At 37.7% G+C, this 19218-nt stretch overlaps 1 protein-coding gene across 9 annotated transcripts in view; it reads right to left on the minus strand.

Annotated features, from left to right (window-relative positions):
* The window catches only part of KIF13A (kinesin family member 13A), a 114344-nt gene that overhangs the window by 47690 nt on the left and 47436 nt on the right, over positions 1 to 19218 (minus strand). For 7 of the 9 annotated variants that reach the window (XM_065832719.2, XM_065832718.2, XM_065832720.2 and 4 more), the window contains exons 4-9: positions 14777 to 14837; positions 5474 to 5566; positions 4790 to 4970; positions 3731 to 3818; positions 2256 to 2390; positions 1630 to 1742 (exon numbers count right to left, since the gene is read on the minus strand). In XM_065832719.2, the coding sequence (XP_065688791.1) occupies positions 1630 to 1742; positions 2256 to 2390; positions 3731 to 3818; positions 4790 to 4970; positions 5474 to 5566; positions 14777 to 14837 (671 nt within the window). The remainder of the gene's footprint in view (positions 1 to 1629; positions 1743 to 2255; positions 2391 to 3730; positions 3819 to 4789; positions 4971 to 5473; positions 5567 to 14776; positions 14838 to 19218) is intronic. The other 2 variants (XM_071804604.1, XM_071804605.1) reach the window with 1 other exon arrangement.

Here is a 19218-nt window from a genome sequence, read left to right on the forward strand (position 1 = left end):
TCTTGAAGTCAATAAAACATAGCAGAAGCAGTAAACTTATTTGCCAAGTAATTTCAGCAGCTCCATTTTCGATCTCTTTAAACGTAACACATCCTACCACTGCAAGTTACAGCTTTTTTTAAAAAAGAATAAAAATTATTTTAAAAGGAGCTGACATAATAAAGTATATGGTTTATACTGCATCACTCCAGAAAAGATTACTCCCTTTCCCTAAGAAGTAAGGTGTATCACACCCAAGAGATGATCATACACCATGTTCTCTGAAGAACAAGCCTGATAAAACATGTATAAAAATTGAGGCTTCCAGAGAAAGTCAGACTTCATTAAAGCTCCAAGTAACAGCAAAAATCTAACAGAAGACACCAAGCACAGCACTAAGAATTCTCTCCTGTCTACCAGTTCCAGAACACATTTCAAATAGAGAATGCTTAATAAAAGGATTAAGTAATACAGATTTACATCATTTCAGAATTTAATTAATGAAAAATGTAGAGCTCTCTACTTTTAAAAATATCTTTTAGAGAAAAGTTTGGAGCTTGCATCTGCAATCCTGTATTGTCAAAGAGATTCAGCATGGGCAAAAGAACTTTTCCCTACTGCATCGAAACCATATAACAGAGTAACGATCCTAATAGGAAAACAAAAAACACCCACGAAGTCTTTCTGTATCTATAGCTACACTTGCAATGTGTTAATAGCTGTTGAGAGAACTGGCATTTGAATTATTTCCCAAGAATCAGAAAGAAGCATTTAATTGCACCTTTGTTTATGCAAAACAGAGATATGGTTTCTAGTAAAAACCATCCAAATTTAGCTAGTAACCTGTGGGGTAAAGGTACAAAACCTGTCATTAGGCAAACAGAGCCACATCATTTTGTTTCACAGGAACTATGCCAGTGTGGCTACCAAAATGATGCATTAAACACTAAGTCGATTAGAAATTAAACTAGAAAGAGCAAACGTGTTCAAATTCTAAAAAGAGGTAATTTAAAATCATTTTAACTATGAATGCAGTTCAAACACACTTCATGCTGTCATTGTTAACTTAAAATACATCAAAACATTTTGCAACACGTTAAAATTAAATTGAAGAAAGTCATAGCTTTTAATGTAACAGTTAAACCCTTTCTTTCCCAGGAAAACTAGTGTATGCAAGAAAGCAGTAACAGCGTACTAAATTCTTGCTTTTGGGCAATAACATAGTAATTACAGTAAAAAAAGTGCCTTAAAACTTGTCACTGCTTGAGTACAAATGCCCAAGGCAATGCTAAACTGACACAGCTTCATACTGATCTGGTTTTATTAAACTGTGAATTATACTCTTACATATTTTAATACGCGTTGGAACAAAGCCATTTAACTCTGCAACTCTGCATTCTTCCTTGAGGAGATGACGAGACAAACACATGAGCCTGAGGACAGGGTGTATAAATGAATCACAAAAGGTATATGCTTAATTAAAGAGCGTTGCTGTCACTTTTTCCAGATAAAATTCATACAGCCCTCATCTGAGTCAACTAAGGTCTATCATTTGAACTGACTCGTGACAAGCACACCAAGAGAGGCAGCCAAGGAGACAACAGTGATTACACAATTAAGCTCCGCAACCTGCATATGCCAATGCCTTACTTGTTTATGTTGCTGCCCTCCTTCAGACGTTCTCCTGCAGCTCCCGTTTTGGACACTCTCTCGCTCCCAGCCAAATCCACCAGGCTGACCTTGCTGACCTTCTCTCCAGAATTCTGCACAGATGGGACACAGGAGAACAACAGCTAAGAAATACCAGCACAAAGTGCTAACAGGTCTGACACTGGCACCATGAAACACTGTTCTCCATAATAATGTGGGTTAAAGTATCAAATACAATATATGAGAGAAGAAGGAATTGTCAGAGTTTTTATAGCTCTTTAAGAGTCACTCATTTTATAGTCAAGGGCTGAAGCACTAATGAACCAGAATCAGCTGTGTGGTAACATCAACAACCATTAAAACATAACTTCAGCAGCAGTTTGGGCCTGAAACAGGTTTCATGGTGGCAATATAATCTTAAAAATTGACCCAACTGTCTGCTTCATCTGGAGTGCTTCCTCACTCTTCCATGGTTCTCTCAGTCTTAGGGTCTTGTCAGTATTCCTTTGATTGCTGGACCCCATGGCATTAAAGGTAGGAACACAGCTAAACATAATATATATGGAAGTGGAAGGAAGAAGAGTAATTTAGCATAGCTTCATAAATTAACCAACAGAAACACATACACCAGAATGCAGGTCATAAAGTGTCTGAGTCACTATAATGTTGAAGACAGCATGAGAGCGGCTGCTTTCTTCATTCATGTTGGTTGCAGCAACTGTTCGTGATTTGTTTCCCTCTGACATCAGTGACTCAATATCCTAGAGCAAAAGGAGTAAAAAGTTATGTTAGGATGAAAGCAAGTATTGTGCTTGCTGAACAAAATCCCCATCTAGATGAAAGGGTGTGTACGTGAGAGAGAGAGGAAGAAGAGAAGGTAGAAATAATGAGAAAATTTGCACATTTTGAGAGGTATTGGTACAGAGGGTACGTAATTCCACAGAACAACGTTAAATCATATCTCTGTTTTAAGTGCTGCACTTAAAAGCCAAGCAACTTCAGTCAATGAGCCTTCTTATCTGCTGCTGAAATACGTTGGCAACGTCCACATTACAAATCATATTGTTTAATGCCAGTAACCAGGCCAGCACAGATCCACTTACATAAGTGAACACAATGCATCTTTTCACTGAACTGCACTAACACTATCTTCACTTAATTGGCTCAAAGGGTTACCTCACTTGGAGCCTGTGAGGTTAAAAAAATAAACAAACCTTCTCACATAGGTAAAAACAAAGACGACTATGTCGAATCTGATATATGTACTTGCTGAGTCTTCCAAGACAGTTTTGTAAAAGTCATCAGCCAAAAACTAGGTATAAACAAAGTTTTCTAGAATTTGAATGAAGGTTTGTTTTCAAAGTACGGGATTCACCATAAAAGCCGCAAGAGCAGTTTTTATAACTCTAAAATACGCACAAATGCTTTAGAAAAATAAAAATCCCCATAAAAAGAGCAAAACGGTTCCCACATAATGCTACACAAAGAATGAACATTTTTTTAAAAACCAACATACCCAAATCAGCTTTCTCATAAAAAAAAAAAAAAGCCTGCGCAATTCATACAACTGCACCACTTTAATTATTTCCATTGTAGCTATATTAGTTCCTTGGCTTCTACAATACTGTTCTATCTGAATATGTTTTGGTAACTGAGGAGGGACTTGATGCTGTCATGATTTAAATAATGAATTATACAAGCCATGTTGTAGCTCCTCATGCAATATACTTATATAAAATAAGAGGTCATATTCAATAACAAAATCAAAAGAATTCATGCTGGAAGACTAATATTCTTATTTTGGAAGCCTTGTATTTCCTGTGTCAAGGAAATATTGTCTTCTTTGTGTATACTATATGCTTCAAAAACTGCAAAACAAAGAGATACCACTATTGTATTTTTAACCAACATAAAGCCAAATCCAGTGCTTTTACATGAAATAAATACTCTTGAAGCATTAGAGAAGATCTTCGCAATTGCGAGAGACCATAAACACTCAAGAACTGAAATACCTGGATAGACACAAGTTTATCTCTTATAATATACCTACTGTTTATGTACATAGGTGTTATTTATAAACTTGTCATTAGTTTAGATTTACCTCAAAGTTTGTAACAGCCAGCTGAGACAGGCCATCCACATATGGTCCCAACACTTTGTGCTCTCGAACCTTAAGGGACTGCCGACTCCTATGGAATAAAGGAGACTTTATGCACAATCCACTAGTGTGCACTTCATTGAAAAACAAAAATTACAGTATGAAATTATAAGAATCTTCTATATAGCAGAAGTCAATTTATGTGTTTTAATTGTAATGGGAGGAAAATAAGTCTTCCAGGATTGTTTTAAAACCAGTTAGATTAATTTGAGGTAAATCTATATACATGAAGTATTTTTAATGCATCCTCCCACCCCAGTACTTGTGGCTGGAACAAAACCTGAAATGCCTTACGTGGCAGAGAGAATGCTGACAAAAAAGGAAACCTAAAACCCTTCTTTTACCCTTTCCCCAATAATTTGCTAAAGCTTCAACTCTTCCTGCATTTTCCACGCTTTATTGACACGTATCAAGTAACTCTCAAATATACCTTTTTAACTAACTTGCATACTTCTTCACCTAATGCAACTATATTCAAGAATCAAAATATATACCACTTATACCAACACTCAGCTTCAAAAAAAAAACAAAACAACCCACCCTATCAAACTACCTGTTGTCTAGACATCTCCAAACCAGAGCACATAAGCAGTAATTTTGGGTAGACAAAACAGAAGAAAAGAGTACCATGAGTATATTTTGAGGTGTTACTCTTCCACATTAAAAAAGTTCAATGCCCAAACCAGAAGCAACATGTTGTAAATAAGTTTCAAACTCCTCCTAGCTGATGAAAATTCTTACCTTAATATGGTCTGGATCATACAGCAAAAATACCCCAGAGTTTACTTGTACTTGTACAGTATTGCTTTCTGGTGGTAAACTACTTCATACAGTATTTGTTTGCATCATTATGATGGTATCCTAATATTTAAGTTGATCTACACCAGTTCCTACTACATTTCTGCTGTTTATTATCCAATCCTTTCTAAGGCATTTGACTTACAAAAGTGATTTCTACTTTTACAGTTTCAGACATAAACAACGGAAAGTGAGGCTACTCACCCTTTTGGGTCAAGCAGATCTCTGACTTTCTCATTGTAGATTTCCATATAGGACACTTCGACTTTAAAAGTATGAGATTCATTTTCTTCCACAGAGATTCTCTGAAATAAAGCACAACAGAGCCGTGGGATCAGACCCTGCTGCTCTGCATTGCCCATCATTGAAAAGGATTTTCCTGAACCTAGAGGAAAAAAGAAGAAAATGCTTTAGAATATAGTTTCTGAGTTATTCAATTGTTCCTGAAGCGTATGTTTTAATTCTCTTTTTATTCCTCCAGAAGCACATATCAGAACAAGTGGCACGCTATTCCAGACAGATAGCCTGCTCTTTGGATTACAAGGCACAGATAAACAAAAAGAGAAATTATCCTAAAAGTTTGTTCAGCAGGGCCATTACTTGGGACCCCATTGAAGGCACTTAAACACAAAAGACTGAATGAGTGTTTGGTATGAACTGCTCCTTTCAGGCTTTGAAAGCAGCCTAACAGGTACTAACTAGAAACATAGTTAGAGAGCGGCTTTAAGAATTTTACATTGTCACTGGCTGTGCCAAATATTTGATATTTAATATTTTGATATTTCAAATAATATTTTTTTAATTTTACCAACTTAATATTTATGTTTTGTTCTTCCCACTTCCCATGTGTACAAAAAGTGTTCTTCCCTTCTAGCACAGGAGACTCACCTGTCTGTCCATAGGCAAAAATACACGCGTTATATCCCTGAAAGGCCTTTTCAAGAATTCCTTCTCCAAGGCACTTGAACACCATTTCTTGACCTAGAAAATAATTATTTTTAAGTTGATTTTAAACTTAATGACATACTAAAATTTACTGAAAACATGAAAAAAGGTTTGCAAATAATTTCTTACAATTGATGAACAAACAAATGATTTCGCCTACAACTAAGAGACAAGTTCAAAACTGTTGCCTGAAACTTACATAACAGCTGCCTCTGTTTTTAAATATATTGCTGATTTTCCTGTGAAGAGAGCAGTTCTTTAAAAGATGTCATATAAGGTGAATGCTTGGAAAATAACATAGACGTCTACACTTTGTATTATTTAACTGTAAATTTTGCAATTAATATACATTATTTAATCACAAACTATACACAAAGAGTTCTGTAACAGAACTGCAATGAAACCCATTAGTGAACTGGGATAATTAGAGGTACAACAAACGTCCTGCCAGAAACAGTAGTAGCTGTTTCCTCTTTGGAACTGGTCTCAAGTTTCACCGTAAGGTATTATGATTCACGCCATGCCTAGGTGATGCTGGAGCCAAGACAAAAGCATTCTGATGACATTCAGGCAGAAAGTGAGTGTTATGAGGTGGTGAGACTTCAACAGAGGTGTTTGAGGACACATTCTGGCAAATCCATAGTTTGAAACATCAACTGCAGAATTTCATAATCTGAAAATTGTCTCTCTGTGCCAGACAGATTTTTAGATGTGATTTGATCTTTCAGATGTAGAAGACAAAAACAGGCATCATGGTTCATTTTTTTCAGTAGAAAAGCCCAGAATTTGTCTACCTCAAAGAGGGTCAATGGATTGTCTGCTCTGAGTTCTCAGAGAATTGCACCAGCTGTGTGTACACCCAAAACAATCAGAGCTGAGCTACGGAGTATTTACACACCTTCTGGTGTCTGGTTTTAAAGTTACTTTCACTGCCTGGTGACTTTCAGGACAGCTGTGATCAGCTGCATCTCTCATTTTGGTAAAATAGTTTCAGCAGTTGTCAGTTACAAGAAATTATTTTGTAGGGTGGATGCAATACTGACTTCCATAGTTCTCAAAATGGAACAGACTGGTATAAAAAAAAATAATAATCTAGCTATACACTTACACATCGTGTGAGAATATTTACACTCTATGATCCTTGAGTAATTGGTAGCCCAGAAAATTACTGCAGAACAACCTGTGCAATGATTTACGGGCATGCAAATAGGACTAAAAAGTACTACACGACTTTTATTTTCCTATAACCTAATTTCTCTTCTGCTGTAAAGGAAAAAAACTAGTGCAGTGATGCCCTATCAAATGGCCTTTGTGTATCTTTCCAGCTGAATTTCTAAAATTCCAAAGTGTCACGGCTCCTTGGATTAACACAGTTCAGAAATGCTGAATACAGAAATTAAAACTAGAGGAGAACTTGCTGTGCTCTAGAATAACTCCATCTCCGTCTCCATGCATATTAATTCACTTCTCATTCAGCTTAGGATCATTTGGCTACTTTATAATATCTATGCTGATAGCACACTGTTCAACAACCTCGAAAATAACTATAGAGAATATTAAACTACTAAAGAATGAATGAAGAAAACATATCAGCAAAATATTTTAATAAGAACATACAATACAAAAAAATTTGCTTTCCAACCAGCTCCTGAGGGACCACTTTGAAGTTACTAAATATCGAAGACACAGGGAACCACTTACTATCTTGCTGAGCAAGAATGCAAAATCAAGCAAAGATTTAGACTGTGTATAATTATTAAGTGAAAAAGCATATATATTCCACAATGACTGTGAGTGAAGAATAAAACCATTTGTCAGAAGAGGAGAAAAATTTGCTACCCAGTTCTGACCAGCAATAAACTAGTAACCTCCCCCATGTTACCCAAGAAAAAAAGCAGATACCAAAATATTATAAAACTGTGCATGGTCATGATAACCATAAGATGACCTACAGAATCCCTTACTGCTAAATACCAGGGAAGAAACCCAGTTTGAATCTCACAGGCAAAGCTGGATCTTCTTTTTTCAGAAGAAATTTAATTTTCAAATGGTCACCACAAAGAGAAAGGCTATTAGACACTGATACATAATTCTAAAATAGTATTTTTATTACAGTTTTTAAGAGCTCAGCAATACCAACACAGACAAATGGGTCATTAAAGAGTAACGCTGACAGCAACCAGTCAAATTATCATGGGATAAAATAAGACTTGGTTTTAAGTACACTTAGAGAAAAGAACACAAGATGTTAAATTTCAATTATGGATACATTATTAATTTGCTAATGCAGTGCACTGTAACACCATATCATCCACGGTGTTTTGACATTTTTCATTAAGAAACCTCACTGCTTCCCCCATGAATTTTATTAGTGTGTTTACAAACCAATTACAAAATCTGTATTATACAGAATTACGTCTGCCTGCACTTAAGGTCCAAAGAAATAATGGAGTTCCATTGTCTACACGACTGCATTTTTGTTTTGTTAAATACACTTAGCCATCTCCAATCAATGCTTTTGCCTATTTATAGGATTTTTCTTCCACAAATACCTAGTGTTTAAAGAGGGAAGCAGGGGTTTTAAATTCATTCTAACTTAATTTAACAGAATGTGTGAGAAATACAGGAAAAAAAAACTAGTTAACAGAAAGACTTCCCCTGTGTCAACCATTACTGTCTTTTAAGATAAGGATTCCCAATCTTCCAGTTGGCTAAAACCATATAGCTTCTTACAGAGACAACTAAAGGCCAGACACTGAAACACCCGCCTCCTCTCCCACCTTCTGCTCAGATGAGCAAGCCTCAGGTGACTGATGGACAGGCAATCAGTCAGGCTGGGGAACACACACCCAAGGCTGTAGGGGAGCCCAAGATGAGCACAGGAGCTGCCAGTTCTCCCAGGCCTGGATCTCCTGCCTGCTCATCCCTTCAAGGAAAGGGGAGCAAAGTCTTGTGAATTTTTCCTGCAGACCACAATCTAAAAGAAATCTTGTTTACTTTAAGGAGTAGGACAGTTAATCTGGAGTCATGCAGTGAGAAAGATTATTCGACAGTATTGCTGTGTGCTCTATAACTTTAGTTACGGCCTGTGTAGGAGTGCCCCTAACACTGCAAGGTGTGAAACCCAACACGCCATTAGGGATGCTCATGCTCTGCTAATCAAAACCTGAAAAACACTAGTGGTTGCCAACTCAGTTCTGAAGACTGGAAAGCAACATAAAGACCACATGGAAACCTTTTCCACTTTCACTAGAGAGCTATAACTGTCTTCATAGCTTCAAGACATGATCTGTGCATTTTCACAAGTGCAACTGCAGGACTGATGCCAACAGTAGGAGAAAAAAAAAAATCTAAAAAAGATCAAACGTAGGACAACCTACACATTGCAGAGGAACCCTAGGACTTGTTCTCACAATCTGCAAAATTAATCTATTTACAAATAAAGTTTAGATATTCTGAAGTTCACTAAACTGGTGACAGAAAGCAAAGAGAAGAAAGGGATGAAAAGGAAGGGGGCAGGAAAGGGCCACATTCTTTTTAACAAAACTCCCTTTCAAAAAGGCTGTAAACAGTTACTGTCTTTCCTAAGATCTGTTCGTTTAGTGACAAACACGTTCAGCATGTACTAGTTTCAGTGTCTGGTTTTTGGGTGTCTAGTATTTCTAGTTCACAAATAGGGATAATTGTCTCCTGTTACCACACATTCATTCAGCCAGGTTGTGACTGCAACATTATGACACATCACTGCCACTCCTGAAAGCCCCTCCCTTACACAGCAAAAGTAGCTGGAACCAAGTAACAGCTTGTTGCATACAACACTGAAAAAAAAAAAATCAAGTCTCTTTATGGTTTAAATCTCTAGCCCAGAACATTTTAATAAGCAAATCCTGACAGCAATAAATTGCAGTTGGTTCTGTGATCCAGAAGTTAAAACTTGATCTGTGGAGATCAGAATGATCAGCAGCTCTGCTAGATAGTAGTTTTTATAGAATCTCTGAAATGGGAAGAGTTAAGAAAAGGGCAAGGAAGTTGGTGAGGAGTCTGGAGCAAAAGTCTGATGAGGAGCAGCTAAGGGAACTGGGGCTGTTCAGCCTGGAGAAAAGGAGGCTGAGGGGAGACCTGATCACTGTCTACAACTGCCTGAAAGGAGGTTGTAGCATGGAGGGGGTTGGTCTCTTCTCCCAAGTAGCAAGCAACAGGACAAGAGGAAATGGCCTCAAGTTGCCCCAGGGGAGGTTCAGACTGGATACTAGGAAAAGTTTCTGCACTGAAAGGGTCGTCAGGCATTGGAACAGGCTGCCCAGGGAAGTAGTGGAATTACCATCCCTGCAGGTGTTTAAAAGGCATATAGATGAGGTTCTTAGGGACACGGTTTAGTGCCAGAGTTAGGTTATGGCTGGACTCAATGATCTTGAGGGTCTCTTCCAATCAAAATGATTCTATGAAAAATGCCTGTGGTTCACCTCACCAAGAAGCTAAAAGCGCAGCAGCTAGTACTGTCTAACTACTGCAGCCTAACACTACAGTACAGACAAGCACTGGAGTCTTTAATGTTCAACACCTTTATCCACTAAAAGGTCTCCAGTGCTCCAAAATAGGCATGACAACATCTATGTTTTAAGTGCCTGACCCATACAGTGCTAAAACCATACAGAATCACTAAGTTTCCCCCAAAATGTACAGGTCAGTTGTCAGCTGTGTGACACAAAATTAAGTCCTACATACTGTGTAGAGTCTCCCCTAAAAAAGAAAAGAAAAAAAAACATTGACGGGAACAGCAAGAAAGGGCTACGTTTCTCCCATGTAACAGCTTAAAGGTTAGTCAGAATTACAAGCAGACACTCGCGTCCGCTCAAAATCCATAATTTACGATCTCTCATGAGGGTAGAAGTGTACAGTTCTTTAAGCCAATTGTCTGGTTTGCTTCCTTTTAAAAAAAGCCACTGAAACACCAATAGTCAGCATACATATTTCCTATAAAATTAAAGCTTAGCCCAAAGTAGTGTGTTTAGCCTTTCAGGACAAGGCATGCCTGTAGAAACACAGAGTTGAGATTTCAGGCCAAATGTGGTGCAGTTTAGGGAGTCTAAGAAAAGTCCATGGACAAGTCAATACCGCATTGGGTCCCTGCAATGGACCTAAGTGCTACGGTAGTTATTTACACCGTCTCTCGAATCCTTCCCAAACTGAAGGGTTTCTTTCCTCCCTTTTAAAAATCCACTTCATTGCAGATTTCAATAGGCTCTTACTGTAGTCTAGGCTTGTAAAAAGAATTCTTTGTTCTTGTGTCTGAGAATTTCTCCATGTCCTCCTCTTCATCAAAATGCCGAGCTGTTATTTGTCTCTGTGAGCTTTTCAAGGCAAGCAGTTGTGTCCTTATCCATGAACTGACTCTTGACCCATTCAAGTCAAGAAACAAACGGTAGTAAGAAGCTATTTTGCTTACTCTAAAAACACCTCTGCTATAGCCTGTGAGGCAAAGCTCAACCCTTTTCCAAATCAAGGCAAACTCATTCTTCCCTATAACAAAATTTCCCTTACTCCTCAAAAATCTATTTCATTGACCTGTTTTGGGGTTGGTTGGTTTTGTTTTCCCTCTCTGATAAGAATTTCATATTCTCACCAAATATCCAACTATGTCTTTCAGAATCAAATAATCAGTAAAAAGGTGCTTGAGCTAGCATGCCATGATCAGCACAAACCCACGGGTTTGTAACTGTTCCTTGCTTGGAACAACGCAGCCACAAATTGTTTGGAAACACACAGTGTGAGTATTCAGAGTAATCTTCCCTCTATCCCCTAACTGGTTAGATTAAAAAAACCCCACTCAACTCCCCCCCGAAAAACAATCAAAACCCCCCAACCACTTTAACATACATTATAAACAGATAATTTCTAGTCTTAATAGCAATTCAGAGGGAGTTCTGCATCTTGCCACCTCTAAAATAAAGTCATTAAATAGCCTCTCTCTCCTGCAGCATCTGAAACCAAAGCATCACTTCCACAAAGGTCTTGTAAAGTGCTTACTCCTCTTCCGTGCTCCAGACTCTCTGCTGTCTCTGTGAGATACACAGTCCTGCAAGGACAGTAGCAAAGATGCCCTCTACATTTTTTTCATCACATGAAGGTTAACTTCACTATTTCTGTCAGCGATATTATTGCTGGACCATTTTAGAATTTTATAACCCAATTTCCACTTCAGTTGAAAAAAAAAAAAAGCTAAAAAAGCAAATCTGCTACCAACAGCAACAATCCTCATCTTTTCAAATGCTGGAAAGAGAAGGTAACTTTCAAACTGGAATAAGATATCTTGTATTTCTTGAATATGAGTTCAGAAAGAAAATTAGTACTTACAAAATAAGCATTTTGTTCAGCCAAAAAAGTTGATCTCTCACAGAATAAGTTTAGTCTAAGAGAAAGTGATGGTTAATCCCATTGCAGGGTCAGTCCTGGTCCCCCACAGCCTGAGAATTGTTACCAGTTACCCATGTGATTAAGTTTATCCAAACAAGAATCTTGCTTTTGTGCAAACGATATTAACAAGTGCCAGTAGTACTGCAGATCAATCAGCTAAGCAAAAAATCAAACCAGCTCATAACTGTATGTGATAGCTTTACGGATCTTATTAAAAATGTCCATTTCCAGGAGACCACAAACTTGGGTTTTGTTAACATTTGAAAATACAAACAAAGAAAAAAAACACCTACACCATGGAAGAGTTATCCACATAAGTCAACACAAAATTCAGACATATGTTGTCTGTAGTGCACATCATTCTGTGCATTTTCCAATATCCCACACATCAACAAATCTTTAATATAGTATGATATACACAACAATAGGTCTATTCAACATAACACAAGATGAGCATGTTTTGGTTTTGCACAGAGAGCGATGACTGACAGGGTAGCTTAGTAGCTGAGAATTTCTTGCTAAACCTTTCACTGTCACATTTTACACTGTATTTCTGTGATACAGATAAAACAGTTTTTCAAGTAATTAAATTTGTATCACATACCTTTCATATTTCAGGTATTTTACTTAACCTTGAGGCTCATATATTACTTACATTTACAAGCATTCTGCACTTAGCTTTCAAGCTTTATATATGTTCCCTTTTAAGTGTACAACTAATGACCGTTCTTGCCAGTGACATTAAACTTACACATCCACACAGAGTTATTTCAGGCAGGGAGTCTGTATTAAGCAATTAATAATGCATCTGTTTAGCTTCTGGATCAGCACACCTCTAGTCCAGCATCCAGCCAAGAAATTACAGTTAAGCTCAAAAACTCAGGCTGTCAGGTGGCTTGTCTGGACTCTTTAAGCTTGTTAATTCTGCAACAGTCTCTGGTACGATCTCTGGACATAGATAATGTATATTTGTAAGGTGCCTAGGACAATGGGGGTTTGTTCCATGAGGCGAAGGAATTATCAAATATCCAAACCAAAATCAGTTTTCATATTTCTTTGTTTAGCACAGTAATTTAGGCCAAGATGTGAAAACGACTTAGGGCACATAACTACAAATATACAGAAACTTAAATCTTGCCATTTCAGCATTTGGTTTGTTGGCTCTAAAATAAGTAACACAACTGTAGTATGGCATAGTCCAGGTCATAGTCCAAGCAAGTGAACAAGCCAACAATCCAGAAATTTAGGCCTGAAACACACATGGGTGGTGGTTGTTGTCATCAGGGTGGGGTCGTTTTGTTTTTTTTGTTGTTGTGTTGTTGTTGTTGTTTTTTGAGGCAGGGGCGGGGGGAAGGTTGCTTTTCCCCAGCAGGAATATCACCTGGAATGGGCAAGAAAACGCCTTATAGCTTTCTGGCCAGTAAGTAAATGCAAGAGATGCAGGTGACAGCTTTCTAGAGTCCAGTCCAACAAGAGATTCATCTGCATACAGATAATAAAACTTCAGTTCTCAGATAAGACAAATTCAATGATAACTTCTGAAAGAGGCTAGACAAATCTAGTTTTGCCTCAAATTAAAAATAAATGGAACTAGAATCCCACTGAATACACCTGGAAATGGGTTAAGCCCAGACAGAAACAAGTTTAACTGGTCAGGGGTGTGTTTGTGGTTTCTCTCTTCTCCACAAGCAGGTTAGCACCACGATGCACCCAACAGCCGCAGCTCCCACCTGTGCACTGGAGGCACATGGGGCCAAGATCTGGGTGTGCACCATCACCCCCTTCCTTTACAAGTAAACAGAGGGGTGCAGGCACAAAAGGAGGTGCTGCCTCGCTCTGATGGCTCTACCAGCCTGAACCACGAACACTGCAGTGCAAATACAGTTACTGTAAGATGAATCAATGCTGAACTTCTTTTTCTGAAGAAACCTATCTTTGATCAGGCAAGCAAGAAACACAGCGGTATGTATGCTCAAGTGCAACCCTCAAGAGATTTGGGATTTGATACCACGGGGCTACAGCAGTCAGAGATGTATTTTAACACAAATATATGACAGTTCATTTCCTAGGCCACTGATATCACCTTTTTAGCTAATTAACCCTATCAACCTTCAAGATTTCTTATGGGCCGCAAAGTTTCATAATATGAATATCTAAACCAAATGCTGCTTTTTTTATTCTGCTTTCCATGGATCACAACCTTGAAATCCCAGCATTTAGAGCTGTGTCTATCAAAACAAGTCCTCTTACAAAGTATGAATATGTTAATACAGAAATCCAGCTATCAGAAAACTAACTACTGGGATTACAATCTTGCCTGGATTATCCATATTTTGGGAAGGAGTAGTCACAAAGCTGATAACTCAAAAACATCACGGATCTGAATGATCAGACTATGAATGACTTGAAAGACCTGAAATAACCACACCATCTGAGAACAGGCTTTATTCCTCTCTCATGCATAGGAATTCAGAGCACTGAAAACACACAGGTTCACCACTAGCCTTAGTCAGAATTAATTTCTGATACAGAACTGAAATTTCATTTTAAGTGACAGAAATAATCCTCACAAAAAGCTCTTCCAGGAGATAAAAAACCACTATAGCTCAGATGTAAAAGCATCCCTCCTGAACAGTGTACTGGGCACATTAAAGCTTGCATTCCTTCTAAACTGAGGCACTAGTACTCAGATAACTCAATTCCTATAAAAATGAGCAGTCTGCTTCTGTGAAGTCACTTGAGCATCACAGTACAAAACAAAAAACTCCACAAAACAAAAGCCCAAGGTCTCATATGTTATTTATACTGTTAAATGTATGGAAAATAGTTTACCTGCATATTTTGTGGTGTTTGATTCATCCATGGACCAGAAGCAGTGATCAAAGGCAAACACCTGCAGAAGCACATAAAAAGACAAATTATGAACTCTGGCTACAAGACATTTCTCTTAAAGCAGTACAAATCCATGACTGTTTAATTGCAGTTAGGCTCTACTGTTCCTATGGATACTAAATCAGAACTGTAAAAAGGCTTCGTCAGCAGGAATACTTTGGGGAAATCTTAAGAGCTGCAGAACTGCAATACTTCTTTTCTATCTGTATTATACACAATACAAAATACTGCTTGTAGTATCGCTTAATACAAACTTCAAAAGACAGCCAAAACCTAATAATTGGCTCCACTCTTCTCTGAGCACTAAATCTGAAAAATGTTTCTGCCAACACTAACAAAACGGCACCAAAAGGACTCAATATACAGAACTTAGCAAGATGACTACTTAGCAGACATCAATACAAGATGCACAGAAGTTTTATCATGGGTTGAACTTCTAATGCTTAAAGAGCATTGCTACTTACATGTGTTAAGGAGTAAATAAATAGTATCAGATTACCTGCCTAAACTAAGAGTACAGTACTGGATGTCAGTAGAGGAAGTTCAAAAACTTCAAATAGAAAATGTAGCTCTAGTAGACAAACAGGCTATCAGAGCCTGCTCTAATGAAAAGACTTAACACTGGACAGTCAAGAATTCAAGCTGGGTAGAAATCAAATCACACTCAATATTGTCTTCAGTGGGCTTGTGGACCTAGAACAGTGTCCTGTAAAACCATTTAACATGTTGGGATTTGATCCAAGTTACTCTTTCTGCACATCTGAGAACATCATGGTATAGACATTTAACACTGCTGTTTTCACAACTTTATATTGCCACAAACACAACTTAAACTGCAATGTATTTTCCATATTTTACCATGGTAAATTGACTGTGGATGAGTTAATGATATAGATTCTATTTATTTTTTTATTTTGGGATCCCAAGAGGTGGGGAAAAAACTTAAACAACCTTTTTTATTAAAACTTTGTCTGAGCCAAGATTTTCATTGCCTGATCTCTCCCAACAGCTGGTCTCCTTAGTAAGGCAACCATGAAGGACAATGGAGAGCAAGGCTCACAGGCTCTATCAGGAAAAATGCCAAATTCACTGTGAGACAAACCCTGAAATGAGGAATAAAATGGATCATTTCCTTTCATTTTTGGGGAATACAGAACAACTTGGATCCCCTGTTATTGCAGAATTACTATGCAATTTGATCAGGGATATTGTAACCTAACTCTTCCAAAAATGTCTTGCTGCTGCAGGTAAAACCAGGTAGCAGAGTAACCTCACCTCCTTCCCTTTCCCCCAAGTTAATGCAAAACGCATCAAAAGGCCTGAGAGAAGACTACATACCGAGAAAACTCTTCGTCCACAAGAGTGAAATGAATCTGGAACTCTCTTCTGAAGAGAAAACAAACAAGCAAAAAAACCCCATAGTAATAACCTAACAGGGAGATCTGAATCACTTAGTGCAGCACAAATAGAAAGAAACAAAATAATGAGTCAGGAAGTTCCCTGATGTGGCTGAGTCAAAGCTGTAGTTTTGCCACTGAACTGCAAGCAAAACACAGCAGTTACTTCACCTTATCTTCAGACCTCCACAGAAGTAGGGCACATGTTGAATTACTTCTGTGCATGTGCTCATCGTGCTTCAAACCTAAGCATAACGAACTCTGTGTCATCAATAAGAATGCTCTAACCATTTTCCTAATCTTTACAGCCCAAGAAATAGCATTCTTTTCTTGCCTTCCACTTCTATGGAAGTTTTCCTCACAGGACTTGATAACAACACCCAATCTCTCTATGATCGAATGGCAAGCAGCTCAACTACAAAAGAAAACCCAGTTGCATGGATCCAAATCTAGCAGATGCCCCAACTAGGCATTATCTGCAGTGGATCACACAGCCCCATTAGGAAGGTTACCCAGCTACACATGCTCATGTGTAATGACCTAGATGTCAATACAGCAGTATTGTAGGCCAATTTAATCTATTGTCCTAAACATTTTCCTCTTGGTTAACACAGAAAATCAAGGCAGGATTATTCAGTGACTCATAATTTAAACACTGATCTTGCAAAGAGACTTCACAAAATGAAATATGTGCTTGCAGCCAAGTGTTTTGCATAGAAAAAGTTTTATTTGGATTTTTTCTTTAAAGTAAAAATTGGTCAGACTGCTTTTTAAAAGTTCCAAAATGACTATGCAAGAGGAAGAGAAAAATTCTGTTTCAAGATTAAACAAATATAGCATTTTAGCATGTTTTCATACTAAGCATAAAGAACCATGACAAGGTCTCAGTTTATTTATAAAATCTGTTCTGGAAAAATTGCCAAATCCTGCAGAAGTAACAAGATTACTTAAAAAAAAAAGTCAGGAAAAAAAAGTGGAAATTGCTCGGACATGCACTGTCTGCAAACATGTAGAGCAGCTGCAGTAAAACTCTTTTCTCCATTACAACAGGCAGGTAAAAATTTAAAAATTACTTTGATTGGTGATGACAAAACAGCAACCTTGAACGTTTCCAGCATTGATAGTTTAAGGAAGCGCTCAATCAAAGCAATTTTCAGGACAAGTCAGACTTTTGGGAAAATGGACTCCAAATGCAAGAATCAACAGAGCAAGAAATATAAGAGAAAGAAACTTGGTCCGTATCAGTGAGGCTCTTCTGCATGTACATAACAAAGACATTTTACGGAAAATGGCTGTAGGACAGTGTCCTACCTGAAGCGTGATCTATTGATCAACTTTTCTTTACAAAGATGACTCGCTAGTTTTATATTTTCCTGATTTCCAATGCAGGAACTGCAGGAGGTGCAGTCCCAAGAAGAGCACACAAGTATACTTACGGTCAAGATGTAGAACCTATACTATGATGAAGAAAAAAATCCTCTAAATCTCATCTAAGGTGCTCCTTTTCCTTCTCCCATTTTCACTGATTATTCTTCCTTGAAAATGAAAATGGTGGGTATTACTTTTTCTTCTGACAGGAGTATGCAGAAAATTTTTTTTTATTATTATTTTTTTTTTCTCTCCAAGTTCCATTCCCCCGAAGAGGGCATTAAAGCCCCTGTCAATGTGACTACCAAAGCGATCAGAAGTTCTGTTAATGCTAAAGACCCTGAGTCAATGGCGAATACTCAAAAAAAAGCCTTTTCTAGCTTTTTGAAGAACACTCAAAAAGCAAAAATCTTTACCAACTTACATCAAAACTATATCAACCAACTATGTCAAAACTACTAATGAAATGTATTTGAACAGAGAGATCTGTGACACACAAACAGAACTTTTTAAACTTCAGGCACTCTGTGAATTGGTTTTTAGCCACATTTTGTAGAATTCATTCCATTTTGCTTGTTTTAAAATTAAAAGAAAAAAGGCAAATATTTTTTTTTGAAACACAAAGTTTAAAACTGCTACCTGTATCCCCACTAAGATTACATGAACTTTCAGTTATTCTTCTAACCATTTTGAGCAAGTCTTTGTGACTATGTGGATGAGTATTTCTGCTTTCCTACTGCTCTGATGTCAATTCCATAGCCACTGTACCAGGAAGTCTAACATTTTCAGAAGGTAGGCAAAATGGGAAAACCATGAAAGACAGGTAGTAGACATTACTTCAAGAGTCTGCATAGGTTGGCATTCAACCACAAGCAGACCTAAGTTCACACAGGTGTTGGCCAGTTCTCACAATCAAGACTCAAAATCATTCTGGGCTTTTAATTACAGAAGGAATTAACAAGCAAGCCTTGAAACTTTCCTATTTTTGCAAGATTCTGTACTTCACCCTAGCATCTAAAAGAGAAAGCTAGATAAAAGGAAGCTGCCAAGAATCTGTCACACTTGGGTAGTAGCTTCTAAACCAAAAATTTTGAGTGGTGCTAAGAGACCAAAAGGGTGGGTTTTTTCCCACCTCTATTATTCCAGTGTTTGACATTGCAGAATATTTTCAGCCTGAGTGGTAAGACAGTTGGAAAAAGGCTTGGACATCACATTTTAGACATCTAGAAATCATCAACTGACAGAGTTACAAGGAATGGGACAGAACGCACCAGGACAGGTCTTTCACAACTGGGAGTCCATGGTAAAAAAAGAGTATCTGAGCTTAAGTATGTACTCATTGTATATTCATTGTAAGAATTTTAACTCACAAATGTTACAGCAAAAACACATAAAAACGGAAAGTTATGAGAAAGAATTAGCCAGGAAGTGCTAGACCCTGGCACTACTGTATCTGGAATCACCGTAAGTGTGCACATTACCCTGGGTAACAGTTACATAGGCCATTTCCAGGTTACAGACAACTATACTCAGAGTTTTAATAACTATTAGAAGTTAAACAAAAGACTTGTTCTGGTAACCACAAAGTTTAAGAAAAGACATGAGGCTTTATTCAGA

Source organism: Patagioenas fasciata, chromosome 2 (genome assembly GCF_037038585.1).
Source record: "Patagioenas fasciata isolate bPatFas1 chromosome 2, bPatFas1.hap1, whole genome shotgun sequence".
NCBI classification, from domain to species: domain Eukaryota; kingdom Metazoa; phylum Chordata; class Aves; order Columbiformes; family Columbidae; genus Patagioenas; species Patagioenas fasciata.